At 38.9% G+C, this 16,760-nt stretch overlaps 1 protein-coding gene across 3 annotated transcripts; it reads right to left on the reverse strand.

The window, feature by feature from the left end:
• Positions 1-2,057: 2,057 nt before the first annotated feature.
• LOC119476256 (fibroblast growth factor 1-like) lies at positions 2,058-8,609 on the reverse strand. Of its 3 annotated transcripts, none has more exons than XM_037749602.1 (4): positions 8,435-8,609; positions 5,778-5,997; positions 3,840-3,943; positions 2,058-2,528 (listed from the first exon to the last, which is right to left on the reverse strand). In XM_037749602.1, exons 1-4 carry the CDS (start codon positions 8,474-8,476, stop codon positions 2,343-2,345), a joined length of 552 nt encoding a protein of 183 aa, XP_037605530.1. In that variant the 5' UTR covers positions 8,477-8,609; the 3' UTR covers positions 2,058-2,342. The 3 variants fall into 3 exon arrangements, with proteins under 3 accessions (XP_037605530.1, XP_037605531.1, XP_037605529.1); XM_037749603.1 differs by lacking the exon at positions 8,435-8,609 and adding an exon at positions 6,999-7,196; XM_037749601.1 differs by lacking the exon at positions 8,435-8,609 and having other exon boundaries at positions 5,778-6,972.
• Between the last annotated feature and the right edge of the window lie 8,151 nt (positions 8,610-16,760).

Here is a 16,760-nt window from a genome sequence, read left to right on the forward strand (position 1 = left end):
TATAGTTTTATGTTAATACTTTTAGTACTATTACTTAAGTAAGATTTTGAGTGCAGGACTTTGATCTTCCACCACTGCCTAAAATAATGTACAATGTTTCGGTCATTTATTTTTCATATATTTTCATTTACATGACATTTCCTTTCTTTAAGGATGGAGGATTTGCTGAAACAGTGAACTCTGTTAACCCCTCTACAGAACCTACAGCTGAATAAACGCCTGCTATTGGCAGCAACTGTGTGGTTTCTTAGATTTACCTGTTTTCATCCATGATTTATTTGTACTGGGAACCAGCGAGACCCATATGTGTAAAGATAATAAACCGAGATATTGAAGCCCTTATTGCCACCACTGAACCTAAAGCAACGCTGCCATCATGTGGCCAAACATGATCATTCCTAATGTTTGTGGTGTGAGGAGGAATGTGTCTCTGGTAAACACCTGTAAGAGTGTAATTTGTGATAAAAAAAACAAACAGATGTTCTCAGGCAATGCCAGAAACACACACACACACACACACACATACAGCAAGCTCATTAGCAACAGATGTATTGGACACATCCTTTAAAGATATGCATGTACACTTTTATTACATCTTTTGGAACATCAATCACAGTTGCAGTAAATCAAACATATTTATTTGTTTATGGATAATAAGGCAGACTTTATTTAAGTACACTTAATACAATATGTATTACTTTGTAAAAATGTCCATTGCAGTGTTCAGCAAAATTCAATTTTACTAGCAATAAAACTTTATAAATAAATATTCACAATAGTAATTTAACCTGGTTTAATGTTACAGTAACATGTGTTTCAATTAAGAAAGAAATATAGAAAGAAGTGTTGAGCTATTTTTGCTTAGAGAAGGGAAACTTTTTCTGGTCTAAGACAGAATGGTCAACATTTGGTCCGTCTCTGCCTCAAACCATCCACACTTTTGGAGCATTTGGTGTCACTAAGATGTTAAATTCTTCTTAGGTTCCACCACTTCATAAACATACAACTTAATAATAACCTCACTGAAGACTGAAACAAAGTTTTCACATCGGCTTCGAAGACTGTGAGCTGACAACATAACCAGCCCATTCTCAGGGCGTCAAATACCTACGTTTTGTCACGTCCGTCTGCGTTTGGTACCAACATACAATGTGTAGCGCATACTATCGATTAAAAAGCCACTAAGAGGCTGAAGTAGGCTCTTGACTGTGTTTTCATTCCATCAAACACGAGGCTTTCATCCAGGAGACCACTAATAGTGTCCCGTGCGTTACGTTTCACTTTCACTTTACAATCAACTGTTCATTCGTGTCCCATGATCACAACGTCCAGTCACATTTTCACTGCACAAACGTAGTCCACGTTGTTTTTTCCTAAACCTAACTAAGCGGTTTTGTTGTCTAAACCTAAGCAAGTGTTTTTGATTAATTCACAACATTAAGAACGTGTTTACTGCGACCAAAAAGTGACGCTGAAGGGTCTGACAAAGCGTCCGTATGTGATGAGTTGGGATGAGAACGTGTTGATATAATAATACAGTCATACAGATGATTTACTGTTGTCATGGCTAACCCTATCATAAACAAGGGTGCTGCTTTTCAACAGTTTTTAAATTTTAGTCTGTTTTCATGGGGATTTTTTTGTTGCAGTTTTGTCATAAAATTGCTGACATTCCACGAAGAATACAAGTGATTACAGAAACGGGCATCAAACAGGCTTGAGCAGATTAAAAGTAGTTACTAGTCATTCAAACATCCACCCCGCCGTACCGTTAAGCATGGCACTGACATACTTATATTACTGCTATTATGCCCTTCACTGTAGACTTTGTTTGCATGAGTTTGAATTCAGCGTTGCCAGATGGTTGGTCCTTTTATGTTTACTGCCTTGTTGGTTTCCTTTGTGCCAGACGTGATCAATTGTAAAACTATTTCTGTGTAAAAGCGTCCCGTTGCTGTCTGTCTTCCAGCAGTGGTATTTCATACCAGGGTTCAAAGTGAACACCCATTTATCACGGCTGACACGCACTGATACCGCACACATTTACTGTCTGCAAGTGAGAGGGCGTATATGTGCTTTATATAGGCGATGGTCACATACAGTATGAGCTGGAATCACATATATGAGAGGAATGAACAAACATGTAGGTTATTGACATGAAATAGAGCTTGAACTAACTGTAAAACAGCATCATGTGTTTGCCTCAGGCTTTAGTGCCCCATTGTACTGATTTTAAGTGACCTTTAAATAAGATACTTTGCCCGGCGTCAAAAAAATTGCACTTTTAATGTGCATTTAAAGACTTGAGTGAGCGTGTCCGCGGTTCCTGGTGCCGTCTTGCTTTACACGCTGCCCGCAGGCCTTGGCAGGAAGAAGACGGCCTTCTGACCCTGGTGGGTGTCTGGTCCTGGTTTGGGTTGGCCGTTCCTCTTCAGCCCGACATACCAGTTGTACTTCTGAGAGCAATATGTGTTGTAGTGGTTTTCTTCGTACTTCTCCAGGAAGTAACACTCATCATTCAGTGATTGCTGAGACAGGAAAATGAAAGTGGAGGAGAAAAGAGAAGAAGTTTGTTTCATTGCAAGGCTTCTAATTCATTCCTATGATTAAAGGTTGTGTGGATAAAAACACTTAGCAAAAGAACAATACAGAGCGATAAATAATAGAAATAAGAATCGACATGATAAATCTGTAATTCATTAATGGCTCATGTTACTCATCTGTTGTTTTATTCATCCCAGTGACAAATTGTTGCTCACAGGGGTTTATATTTTACACGTGGTCACCGTGTGGCACTGTGATTTTCCAGTGTTTTGCAGTTGTGCAGCCTAATCTAGGCTATTATAAAACTGTAGCAATTAATGACTTTAAACTTATACTGACCATGCTACTTAGTATGCCAGAAAAATATTTAGTATGTCCCAATATGTAGTATGCCAAATGCAGTATGCCAAAAATAGCAGGATGTCCTACTACATTTGGTTGCAGTATGCAAGCCAGCATGCTTTTCTGGCTATTCTGACCCACAATCCTCTGCTGAGCCGATATATGAGCAAGAGGGGCAAAGTTCAAGGCACAATGTTATGACAAAGTAGTATGTCCCAATTGTATGCATACTGTACGCAACAGTATATACTTTGTAAGGGCAGCTGCACTAAAAGTAAAAAGAAAAAGTATGCGATTTGGAACAAAGTCTTACTTTTTCCATTTAAATTCATTTTTTGTTGTTTTTTTTTTTCATCAAATTTTGATAAACCAAACCATGACAATCTAGCTTGTCTTGAAGGCGGCTAAATGACGCTCAAAATTTACGCAAAATTTTGGCAAGGAGAAACTGTCATGGCCAGTTTCAAAGGGGTCCCTTGACCTCTGACCTCAAGATATGTGAATGAAAATGGGTTCTATGGGTACCCACGAGTCTCCCTTTTACAGATATGCCAACTTTATGATAATCACATAGTGAACATATCTTTTTATGCTAAATGCAGTACCTGTGAGGGTTTCTGGACAATATTTGTCATTGTTTTGTGTTATTAATTGATTTTCAATAATAAATATATACATATATTTGCATAAAGCAATCATATTTGTCCACTCCCATGTTAATAAGAGTATTAAATACTTGACAAATCTCCCTTTAAGGTACATTTTGAACAGATATAAATGTGTGATTAATTTGCAATTAATCACGATTAACTATGAACAATCATGCGATTAATCACGATTAAATATTTCAATCAATTGACAGCCCTAATTTGACTTTATTTACAATCAGCAATTCAGCAGTGAATAAAAGTAATTTGTTTTCAAACCGGCAGCCACTTTGTTCAAACACTCACTGATCCGTAGAGGCGTCCATTTTTGTTCATAGCCAGGTACCTTCCTGTGTTCTCGCCTTTGATGACCACCACTCCCACGCTCACAGCCTTCAGCCTCAGGACGTCTGCAGCACAAAAATATGACACTTTTCAACACATTTTTGTTGCCTTTCCAAGGACAAAGTAGAAGATAAACTTACTTTAACACAACGTAACAATCGTTTTCGCCCTGAAATAAACATTTGCTCAGAATTTTTCAGGGAGCGTAGGCCCTGTCGTCTGAATGTGTACATAAGGTATGTTTACGGACCCAAATCACTGAGCAGCTTTACCAGAGGTCCTGTGATTAAATACCTTGCAAGAGGATTTTAACAGTTCAAGTCATTTAAATTCCCACGCTTGTGAGCCTTAACCCTCTGAGACCTGCGGGATCGCCGGTGATCCTGACCGACTTTACTTTTCACAGGCTGCTCAATTTTAGAGGGAAGGTACTGGTAACATATGAAACTAGAAAACCTAATCCATTGGTAACAACCATTTCATACTAGCATGTCGGAAGGAGGCTAAACAACACTCCAAAATTAGACAAAATTTTGGCGAAGAAAAACTGGCATGGCCATTTTCACAGGCGTCCCTTGATCTCTGACCTCAAGATATGTGAGTGAAAATGGGTTCTATGGTTACCCACGAGTCTACCCTTTACAGACACGCCCACTTTATGTTAATCACATGCAGCTTGGAGCAAAAACAATGCAGTTTTATGCATGCAGTATAAATGTGTTATTTTCACCTATTCTAAAATGGTGTATTTGAATATTTCTGCATACTGGGGTCCCTAAACAGTCTGTGAATTACATAAATTGGGTATCACTGTAAAGCTTAGACTCTTGTGGATAAAATGAGCCCAATTGTATTCATGTGTGATGATGGTAGTCCGTATAGTAGCCATTTCATTGTAGTGAGACCATTTTTTGAAACTTGATCTCACTGTATAAAATGACGTGTGGTGACCCCTAGGATAATCACAGCCTCATGAAACTGTACATCCACAAACTACAGACCTAGAGCATTCAGAGGATGGATGGCTTTCCTATGTAGATTAACAATAAGGGGGTTTCTGAGCAGTTTCCAGAACAGAAGTGCTCGACATACAATCACCAAAAAATGCAATTCTTGCCGTCAAAAGTTTTTGATACCAAATCACAGCATGGCTTTTTCTATGGTGTTCCTCAAGGACTTGGTGTCTTAATGTGGTATTTTGGAGGGATTATTGATCATTTTCATCAATTCTCAAGTGGAAAAAAATGGTTAAATATAGCACCAAATCTGTGTAACAACTGCTGTCAACCCACAAATTGCTACTACAATTTATGAGACATACTGTAATAGAGAATGGGGATGACCATCATATACTTCCATCACAATGTTCTAAACCCTTATACACTTTCACAATTTATTCTAAGTAATAAATACATTCATTATTTTTTTTATTTCTTATTTATGACTAGAACAAGCTGCCTGATCTGCATTTCAAATTAATCTTCAGGTTCCCAGCTTTCAAATGATGTTCACCACTTCTATGTGAAATCTACTGTTGACCTGCTATCTCCCCCTAAAGACTCCCTGTACCCCCCTTAAAAAAGACAAAAAATGATCTATGTGGGTCCTCTCCATTTATACGTCCAGTTATCAGAGTCCCAAGATAACTTCTCAATTTTGTTTCTTTTATTTTAACAACTGACGACTTTTTAATCATCAGCAAAGTAAGTGTTAAAAGTCAAAATAATAAACGGTAGGTATGAGTTACAGATACAGAATTTGATCAGCTTCATTTGAATCTTTTCTCTAATCTTATAGCTAAAAGACTCTCTTCCATATCTATTAGTTTGCTCCTTATTCAGAGACACAACAACCAAAACTCACATCAAGAAGAAAGAAAAGAAAAAATTCCTTCCTCACCGTGGGGGTCATTTTCCTGCCTGCCACCACTCACAGTCCCATCTGGTAAAATCCTCAGGTGATATCCTCCGTTCTGGCTGTACAGTCTGGTCAGCGTCCGCTGCTCCTGCCTGGACAGGTCCAGAGAGGACGCAGGTCCAAATGGCAGCACCGTGACGTCTCCCTCCGTCATCCTACAGAGAGTTTGAGGCTTTGACGAAGAGGAGTGATGTCCTTGTGTCTGCAACGACAGAGGAGATCTACCAGGTTCACTGCTGGTGTCACCTGGACTGTGTCTGAGACACGAGATAAAACAGGAAGAGGAGGACAACGCCGCCTTCATGACGCGATTACAAGGAAGCGCTCGTCTCCACCAGCCTCCCTCAATCACTTTCTCCCTCTCTCTGTGTCTCCCTTTCTCTCTGTCAACCTTTTAAGGCACTTTTTTTTTTTTTAGGAAGCGATGAAACCAGGCAGGGAATCAGATCTGGATGGAGGCCAGGCACATGATCCGACTAGTCTTTCTTTGTGAAAAAATGATTTCCAGATGTGCAGTGATGTAACTTTCACCTGAAATCTGTGCAAGGCCAGACAACAAAGTAAACAACACGTGGACGCGGCGAAGAGGGCAGAGAAAATTCTGCGGTAATGGTCTTACTCCCGGCTGGAAATGTTGCAATTGCCAGCAAATAGTCTGTTTAACTCATGAAACACAAGAGCCATTTTCCTCATACTGTTTGAGGCGAAGACTTTTGTTTTAACACCCTACATGTTAACAGTCAAACAGATCTCCAGCAGCCAAACACTTTAAATCTTTCAAGAAGGAACTTTAAATCACTTTAAATCTTTCAAGAAGGAACAAGAATCCAGCCAGCCCTGTCTGTCTGTCTGTCTATCTTACTCTCCGACTGTCTGCTTCCTCACAAGCTTATCCAAAAAACAATCAGGCCCCATTTTAAAGCCACAATGTCAGTGTAATCGCAGTATCCTGAAGGGTGGAGATCCCAGAGCAGCAGTGGCTGTCACATAAAGTCTGTCTTGTCAAATGGAAAAGCAGTGCCAGCGGTGGTACTGTACAACTCTGGTAGATGTTATCATTTGTAGCCAGAGGAACTGCAACAGAACCAGTCAGGCTGGTCCACATCTGGAACATCTTGGACAGGCATAAGATTAAGGAGCAGATGGGAGAAGGAAAGCGAAAGACAGAGCAGTGCAAAGCCACAAGAGGAATGTAAGGCCTACCCACTCAGATGTTTTTTTTTTCCTAAGAACAGGACCAGGAAAAGAATGTTGTGTTACGGGATATGAGAAGTTAGTTTGTGTCCACAGGGACCTTCGGACTGAAATTGACGTCAGAAGTCTGACCGGTGACCGAGTCAGAGTACGGACGCGTGGGAGGATAGAGTGAACTGTGTATGTTTGGGTTCAGGAGAAGATTGCCCTACTTTAACCCAAACATCATCCCCTTCAACTCTGCTGGGAATGAAATATTGTTGATTCAAGGATATGTCATTAAAAGTCATGAGGGTATTTCTTTTTTAAAAAAGAGTTAATGGATGCTGAACGGAGGCCCAGCTTGGCTACCTTTGATCCTTAAAGCTTCAGTAGGCAGAATGTTTTTGGCATCATTGGGCAAAAAATTCCATAATAACCTTTCAGCATATTGTAATTCAAGTGTTCTAAGAGAAAACTAGACTTCTGCACCTCCTCATGGCTCTGTTTTCAGGCTTTTGAAAATCTAGCCTGTGAAGGAGACTTTGATCAATCACAGGTCATTTCAGAGAGAGAGCGTTCCTATTGGCTGTGCTCCGGCTGCTGGGCGGTGCTTGGTATATCCTCAACTGATCTCAACGTGGCTGCCGGGTTACAAACTTTCTCACTTTTCAGCTAAACAGTACACTACTAGATATTTCTAAAAACATTTTATGTGAGAAATAGGCATTACATTAACAGAATATTGATTCATATTTGATCAGCGCTGCCTAGTTTGACCGTTTGATCGGAGTTTGCGAGCTTGATTGACAGCTGCTCAGAGACGGCAGACTTCAGCTCGGCTCTGATTTGTTGTTTTCCTCCATTCTATGAAATATCGCAGATGCCATTTGGAGCACCGGAGGACACCAGAGGACACAGAGACACATGATTTCTTTCAGATTACCTGTCTCATGCACTACTGTCAGGATATAGCGACCGTTTTATAAAAATAACTTTTTTTAATCATATTTGATCCATTTCTACCCACTGCAGCTGTAAAGATCAACATCTGCCACTAACAATTATTTTCATTGTCGATTAATCTGTTGATTATTTCTCGATTAATCGATTAGTTGTTTGGTCTATAAAATGTCAGAAAATGGTGAAAAATGTCAATCAGTGTTTCCCAAAGCCCAAGATGACTTCAAAGATATTCAGTTTACTGTCATAGAGGGGTAAAGAAACCAGAAAATATTCACATCTAAGAAGCTGAAATAAGAGTTTTGACTATTTTTTTCCTTAAAAAAAGTACTCAAAACGATTAATCAATTATCAAAATAGTTGGCGATTAATTTAATAGTTGTCAACTAATTGATTAATCGTTGCAACTCTAGTAATTTGTGAATCATCAGAGGTTACTACTAGCCAACTAGATTCCCACACAAACAACAAGGCTCCTCATATCTAGTGAGTCAGTCACCTACCTGTGAGAAAGTCATGTGACGGCGCCCCCAATGACCCAGCATGTCCTCCTCTTTTCCTCTTTCTTAATGAAGTTTGGGTGAAACCGGCTTCTTCTTGTCTCCTCCAGGGAGGACTTTAGAGACTAAAGTGTGTATGTCTGTATTTGTATCACCCTTCTGACAGCGTCAGGGGACTCATTTTAACAGGCCAACGTCAGGACTAAAATTACCACACTAGACTAGAGAGAGAGAGAGAGAGAGAGAGAGAGAGAGACTGAGACAGAGTGACGCAAGTGTCCAGGCCATGGGATCCAGCCAGAGCCTGGAAATGAGCAGGGCTGCCTGTCTGACTGAGCACTGATACATTCTTATAGCGGTGTACTCCTGGAGACACTGGTGAGCAACACAATATAAACATTTATAAAAGACACAAAGAAAGTTTCCACAATTAATCTTACATAATTCCTCTGCTGTCTCTGCTTAGATGCACAGCCCAGTGGAGACAGTGCAGAGGACAGTTAGGTCACATTACAGGACTTGCTTTGCATTCCTACAAAATAGAACAAGATAAAAATATATCTGACAATAAATAATCCCCACAGGCGTTAAATGTCCCCAATACAAAATTAAATATCCTGCTGGAGAGGACTTAAAACAGTTGGATCAAGTCATTTTTAAACTCCCACACTTGTGAGCAGTTTTGGAAGAAATACTCACCTCCTTCCATCCTTCACTTCAGTAAAAGTAGAAATACCACAGTGTAGAAATTACAAGTAAAAGCCCGGCATTCAAATTTTACTAAAGTAAAAGTACAAAAGTATTAACATCAAAATAGACTTTAGGTACCAAAAGTAAAAGTACTCTTCATGCATTTTAGAATAATATATATTATTAGATTATAATTATGTATGCATTAATGTGTTCATGACTTTAACGTTGCAGCTGGTAAAGGTGGAGCTGATTTTAATAACTACATATACTGCTGGGTTGGTTGAGAATTTCCCCCAAGGGATCAATACATTTTTATCTTTACATATAATAATACATCATAACTTATTTGTTGATTTATATGTTTATGTTAATCTGAATCTGCAAAGTAACTAAAGCTGTCAGATAATTGTAGTGGAGTAAAAAAAATACGTAGCATAAATTGGAAATAGTCAAGTAAAGTACAAGTATACCTCAAAAATGTACTTCTGTACAGTACTTGAGTAAATGTACTTAGTTACTTTCCAACACTGCTTGTGAGCCTTAATAGTATTCTATTTATTCAAGTCCAGTTATCAGATTCCCAAGATAACTTATAACCAAAACATTTTAAACATACCTCTTCTCTTTAAAACAAAATACTAATAAAAATAAAATTAAATAAAATTAAACTAAATAAAATTAAATTAAATAAAAATAAAAATTAAATTAAAAAATTAAAAAATGGAAGGGGAAGATGGTGTTTGATTAAAGATGAAATACTTCATAAACGAAAGACAGAAATAGTTTTGTATTTTAAAAATATTTGTCTCTGTGTCACTCAGATTCCGGTTTTGTAACTGGGACCCCAACAGGAGTGAGCAAACGGGAACTTTGACACTCTTTTCTATGAGTTTATGTGTGTAAACAAAGATACTGTACTGGCTTCAGACTGTCACTCACACCCAAAAATCTCCTGAAAAACAGAGGGATAGCAGTATTAGTGTCAGAAGAAAGAGAATACAAACCTATTATTGTGATCACAAAATCACTTTAACTCTTACAGAAAGCAAATGATCAGTATTTTACAGGACACAAAACCAAAGTCATCAACCCTGTGATAACTTTCAAAGTGAATGCGTTCCGTTGAAGGATAATATATATTTAGATATGTGGTTTACTGTGTGGTGTTGACATTTCTCAAAATGGTGAAAATGGCTTCTTAGGACGAAGCAATCTCAGCATCTATTTTTGCACACTTTCACTGTCTGTCTCGCACTCTCACAACAATAGACAGCAGTGGTGAATTATTCACAGTGACTGCCTCGCCTCTGTCTTCTCCTAATGGATACTTCTAGCTCTTGTCTATATAATTCATTCCTTACTACAGTACATTTTAAAACCACTCAGTCTTTTTTAAGTTGTAAAACTATGTAGAGAATGTGCAGCAAAAAAAGAGTGAAGTGGAAAAAAAGTGGAGAGCCTGACCTACTTTTTTTCTCACCTGAGCTTCTTAGCTTTTTTGGAAATAGCTGCTTTACCTCTGTATACCAGGAGATGGCAGAATAGGTCAACTATCACAATAAAAGGCTGCCTTTTGTAGTTCTACACAATATCAAACTTTACAACAATAAAAACTGTGTGAAATGTAAAAAAAGTGTAAAGTTCCAATGACACTTTAGTTGGCTATAGTCCCCTTTGCACAATATGTGAAAAGTTATTATTTCATATTTGTTCGGGAGCTGTGAGACACCCCCTCACTATTACTGTAACATGAACAACATGCTGTATACACAAACACTCTGACAATCACTTTTCTTTTTAGTTCTGGTGATGTTTAAACCTAGATTCATTGGTTTTTGTTTTCACAATATTGACATAGTATCACCTTATAAAAATGAGAACAGTTGCCTATTTACACATCCAGCATGTTTAACCTGATGAATTTAAGTCACCCCACTCTCCTTTTAGCACGGTGTTGCTTTCCACAACTCCTGAGGGAAATATCTGGCTCTTAAAGTGCTAAATGCTCAACTGTATTTGGCAGCTAGACGCTAACTTTGTCTGTGTACCATATGGTGCTGGGGAGGTAGTGTACAGTGGGTTTCGTTTGGCAGTAAAATCAAAACAGTGAGCTGAAAGATGCTGAAAGAGCTCCACAGAGCTGAGGAGAACTGTAGTCCGGTGCTAACTCTCTGTGACTCCTTTCACATACACATATACATTTGATCCATTGTTGTTATTATTGACATATTGATTATAGCAGCTTTAAAGGTCCCATATTGTAAAAAGTGAGATTTTCATGTCTTTTATATTATAAAGCAGGTTTAAGTTATATATAAATACTGTGAAAGTATCAAAACGCTCAATCCACAGATAAATAGACACAGCCCGTATTCAGAAATTGTGCGTTTGAAACAAGCCGTCAGGATTTCTGTCCATTTGTGATGTCACAAATCTACAATATTTAGACAATTTCACAGTTTTAAACGTAAAAATTCTAAATGTGTCCCAGTTTATTTCCTGTTTTAGTGTATGTGAATGACATCAGCTGACAGGAGGTAAACATGGGCCCAAGCTGTTTCCTAGCAATGCAATTCCGTTGCCATTCCATTGCCATTCCGTTGAAATGTGCTAAAACGGAGCATTTCAGACAGAGGGTGAATACAGGTATATTCAGACAGACAGTATGAGAAAAATAATGTGTTATTTGAACATTACAGCATGTAAACATGTTCTAATAGAAACCCAAAATACGAGTATGAACCTGAAAATGAGCATGATATGTCCCCTTTAATAATTGTGGCCTATAGCAAAAATAAATATAGTTTGTTTGGTGAATAGTTGTACTACTACACCTAAGTTGAACAGAGGAGAGGGAAGATATATTGTGTTGTGGTAGATTAACTTTATTGCTTATTGTTATTTTGGTTTGTAATAATACATAATTATATTGTATATTTGTAGTACTTAAATACTGTGAAGTTGTAAATATTCTGTAGATTATTCATGTGCACCACCTCTGTTGTAAATACGATGGCTGGAGCAGAGGTATGTGGAGATGTTTGAGGTGGACCTCATGTTGCTGACTGGGTTAAGTAATCCTTTGTAAGTCTTTGGTTGGAATTTAGTGCCCAAAATGTCTTCACTGAAGCCTTAAGATGTCTGTGAAAAGTAGCCTGGACTGATACAGCTCTTTTATTTTACTGTCATGTTGGACCTTAGTGCCGCAAGCCAGCATCGGGCGGCTGTGGCTCAGAGGTAGAGCGGTCGTCCATCAATCAATCAATCAATCAATCAATCAATCAATCAATCGGAAGATTGGCAGTTTGATCCCCGGCACCTCCGGTCTGCATGTCGAAGTGTCCTTGAGCAAGATACTGAACCCCAAATTGTTCCTGAAGGCTGTGCCATTGCCCATTGGTGTGTGAATAGAGTATTTAGATTAGATCCTGATGGGTTCCACTGCTCCAACTTGCAATAATAATAAAGCTTGTAATAATAATAATAATACATTCTGTGGTTATCAAAAGAATCAGCTTTTTGCCAAGTACGTTTGGACACACAAGGAATTCAGGCTCTCAATGTACTCACACACAAATACGGAGGAATGCACTCTGCATATCCAGAGACAAACAACTCCTACAGTGATTGTACTTGTTGCAGTGGCAGGATATTGAGCTCAGAAATAAGTGTCAACCACCAGTGTCCTGTTTTCATCCCCCGCCAACTGACTCTAGGCGTCTTTATGCTTCAGAAGGACATCCTCTGACTCACTGTAGAGGAAGCACTTCTGGCTGAGAACAAGTGGCACTCTGGCTTCACTGTCCTCTCCTGTGGGAAGAAAAGGGCTGATAAAGTAAAGAAATACTAGATAGGAGTGAAAAAATGAAACTACGACTGTGAGGAGGCGAGAGATTGGTGTGACTGGCACCTTGTCGGAGTAAAAGGGAGTCCAGTAGCTGCTTTAAAGCTGCAGATCTATATTTTAGTTCCAAGATCCCAAGGCTTCCCAAAAATGTCGGTCTGAATTCCAGGCAAATGTGTATAAAATGATGGAAAATGCAGACGTACTTTTTCCCCCATTTCATATATTGATGGATTAATATCTTTAAAAGAGCTCTGGAACAGATGTTTCTAAAGAGGAAATGGAAATACATATTTTTAGCTGTCGATAATTCGGTTACTGTTCTCTCAACAGGAAGCTTTGTGTGGGAGGAGAGGTTGATGCAGAGGATGAAATTAGTGAGGGACAAGGAAAAATGTAATGTAATTAACAGCATCTCGACGGCCATAAAGCATCTTAGCAGTGATATTGATTAAAGCCACCATCTTTAAATACAGTCAGTGATGCTAATGTGAATCTTTTTTTACTTAACCTCTCTTCAGAGAGAAGCCATAGGTCAGCGTCATTGAAGAAACAGCAAAAATGATACTCACGCACTATAAACACTGGCCTCACTACAGACTTGGTTTATCTTAAGATTGGATAGGTTCTTTCAGCATGTCAAAGGACAACCTGTTCTGTTTCAGATGAGTGACAACATGATGAAACTTTGATCTGAATTCGTTTCGGCTGCTGTTCTTTAAAGTGCATCATATTGATGTATTTTAGTGTTATCAGTGATTTTGTAAGACCAACTATCACTTTTTAATAGAAACACCTGACTATAAACTGGTTTATTCTGGTTCTTGAGCCTCCTTCATCTTTAGACTTCATACACAAACACCAACAGGCCGTGACTTCCTGTGAACGGCTATCTCTGTACACCACACAGCGACAGATGGAGAAATGAGCAGACGACCAGACGCTGGTGTGTGCTGTGCTTTGGCAGAGGAAGTATAGCGCGCCTTAATCTGGGCTGTTTTCACACAATAACCACAAACACAAACTGTGCATGTGTCAATGACTTGCATATAAAAAAAGAAATCAAAATGAAGAGTTGCAGCAACTACAATATACAGTCAAGTGTAAAGCAGATTCAGTAGGCTTGCAGGCTGTTTGTCCCAATAACATTTTTTTCCCAATATTATATTTATTGTTTTCTTGAAATAACAGAACAAACATTCACAAACGTCCACAATAATAATATTCTCGGTACAAAGAAACTTAACAAACCTAATATTATTATAATATAAGCCAGTATAGATACAGGAAAAACACATTATATACAAAAAATAGATAAATAAGTAAAAAGAATATACACAAGTAAAAAAATAAAATTAAAAACAATAAAATAAGATAAAATCTATTTATATATACATATATATACTGTATACATATACACATACATACAAATATACGCACACGCAGTATATACACATACCAAAACACATATACATATAATCAATTAAAAAAACTCAGTGTCCCAATAACATTTTTTATCTGTTATTAGTTAAAGGGAAAATAAGTTGTTTGTGGTTTTTCCTCTCCTATCATAGGTGAAATAGTCATTATTTCTTAATTAAAATATGAAACAATAAGTTTATAGTGAAAGGAGTCAATACAAGTTGACAAAATAAATAAATAAATAACTGTTGTGGTGCAGCATCTCTGCAGAAGAGGGCGCCAGAGAGTGATGGAGGCTTTAATCCAAGGCCATGGATGTATTAAAAGGCAGACACACAGATGCACAGAAATTCCCCGCTCTGCCTGAAATGACATCATCATCTCCTCCCACCAACCAGGCTCCAGGCCTGCTGCATGCAGAGATTGTCTATGGTCGAGAAGATGTAACACTCTAACAGAGTATCCTTGTAGCCTTGTCACTGTGACAATGCTAGCATGCATAACAGGCTAATATCACCTGCTAAACATCAGCACATTCACGGGAAGAGTCCATATGAAAGTTTCTGAAAGCTCTGATTTTATGAGTTGTGACGTGTTTGTTGACGTTGTCAGAAATGGCCGAGGCCATGGTAGTACATTTTTTGGTGCATAATAAGTTAAAGGGACTGTTTGTAACTTTTTAAGCGTATAAATCTACCGGGTCGGTTTCCCATGCGTGCTCGCCTGTGGATGCGCTGTTAAGACTCCCTGTGGACACGTACCATCAGACTTCAACACAAACTACACGGAAGCACCAAAACCTCTTGGTTGTATCTAGTGAAGCCCGTCTTGCAAAACAGTGTTGGCGGCGGTCGTAGTACGCGGGAGAAACCGTAGCTTTGGTCTCCAGGGCCAGAGTCTCTGCTGTACTCTGCTCCGCTGCTCCGCTGTCTGCCTTCACTCACACAGCGCGCTCGTTCTCGCTCCACCTCTAGACGTTCATGTGCGCACACTACACACTGCAGAAGAGTTAGTTTAGCTCTGAGAATATCTAGTGAATGTACAGCGGACGGTTGTGCAGAAATAAATGCAGCAGCTCCTCCAGACCAACGCAGGTTTCCGTGTCTTGTGAAGTGACGGGGCTCCGCAGCGAGAAACGTTATCCTCTCCGACCAGGTGCCGGAGGGAGACACCGGCACCCATGTCTATTTAGAGCGAGCAAAGCGCGAGCCCGACGCTGACTTTCATTGACTTAACGGCTACAGGTGTCGCTGTTAACAAGCATTTCTGATTCCTACAAATAGTCCCTTTAATATAATGTAATTTTAGTCGTATATTGTTTTTCTTCATAATTTTATAATATTTTTGAGGAAAATGTTGATATTCCCAACGGCCTCATCTTTCTCCTCGGTCATTATGCCTTTGCATTTACTACATTATGTTGCCCGCTTGCTAGCGTGTTAAATTGTCTATACTCTGTGGCTTCTAGACACTGACAGTAACGTTAATATTGCCGTTGCTTAGCAGCGGTGTTCTCACGACTTAAGCACTTGAACGCCAAGCATATTGTGTTCACAACTTCCCATGTTATAAACAAAAGCTCACAAGTTTCATTTGAAGGCAGGACGTGGCAATGCTAGCATGCAACAGGTTAATATAATTTGTTAAACATCAGTACATTAGCATTGCAACATCAGTGCCCAGCAGCAAAACTACAATTCAGCCATTTTGGACTGAAAAGTGACTACCGGACGGTAGACGGTAAAACATCCGCCTAAAAAGTGCCGTACATAAGTAAAACTACATTTTTTGTATTCTACTGTCATATTCTACCAAAATCTGAAGGTGACTACCGGACGGTAGACGGTTTCGTCTCTTTGCTTCTATACTCTTTGGCGTGGTTGTAGATCTTTTATTTTATTTTATTTTATTTTATTTATTTATTTGCACATATATAAAACTAAATCCAGTCAATGAAGAAGACACAGGCTTATATACAAAGGACCCCCCCACACCCTCCCAACCCCAGAAGAAAAAAACAATAACAAAAAAAAGGAAGAACGATCTAAACTAACATAATTTTAAAAAATACAACAAAACTTAAACAACAACAAGAAGTATACCCACCTTTCTAGTTTCTTGTGTACTACATGAAAATGCTCAAAAACAAAAACTCTTTCCAGGAACATAGTTTCTAGAAATAGGATCAGAGTGAGCCCTCTTCTTCATTTTCTTCCTCTCTGTTCTGGAGTAGCTCACCACACTCCCCGCCCCCTTTAAGGGTCATCTCCACCATCCTGCCATCTCATTGGCCGAGAGAGACGTCAATCAGGAGGATTATCCGTGTCCGGGTAGGGTGATTACGGTCTGCAGCAGCAGCAGCAGCAGCGC

The sequence above is a fragment of the Sebastes umbrosus genome, chromosome 17, assembly GCF_015220745.1.
Source record: "Sebastes umbrosus isolate fSebUmb1 chromosome 17, fSebUmb1.pri, whole genome shotgun sequence".
NCBI lineage: Eukaryota > Metazoa > Chordata > Actinopteri > Perciformes > Sebastidae > Sebastes > Sebastes umbrosus.

Coding starts and splice junctions, on each gene's coding strand:
- LOC119476256 (XM_037749601.1), bottom strand. CDS start 6,099: ATGAAGGCGGCGTTGTCCTCCTCTTCCTGTTTTATCTCGTGTCTCAGA. Junction 3,944..5,777: donor GCAGGAAAATGACCCCCACG/GTGAGGAAGGAA, acceptor TTTGTGCTGCAG/ACGTCCTGAGGCTGAAGGCT. Junction 2,529..3,839: donor ATGGACGCCTCTACGGATCA/GTGAGTGTTTGA, acceptor TTCCTGTCTCAG/CAATCACTGAATGATGAGTG.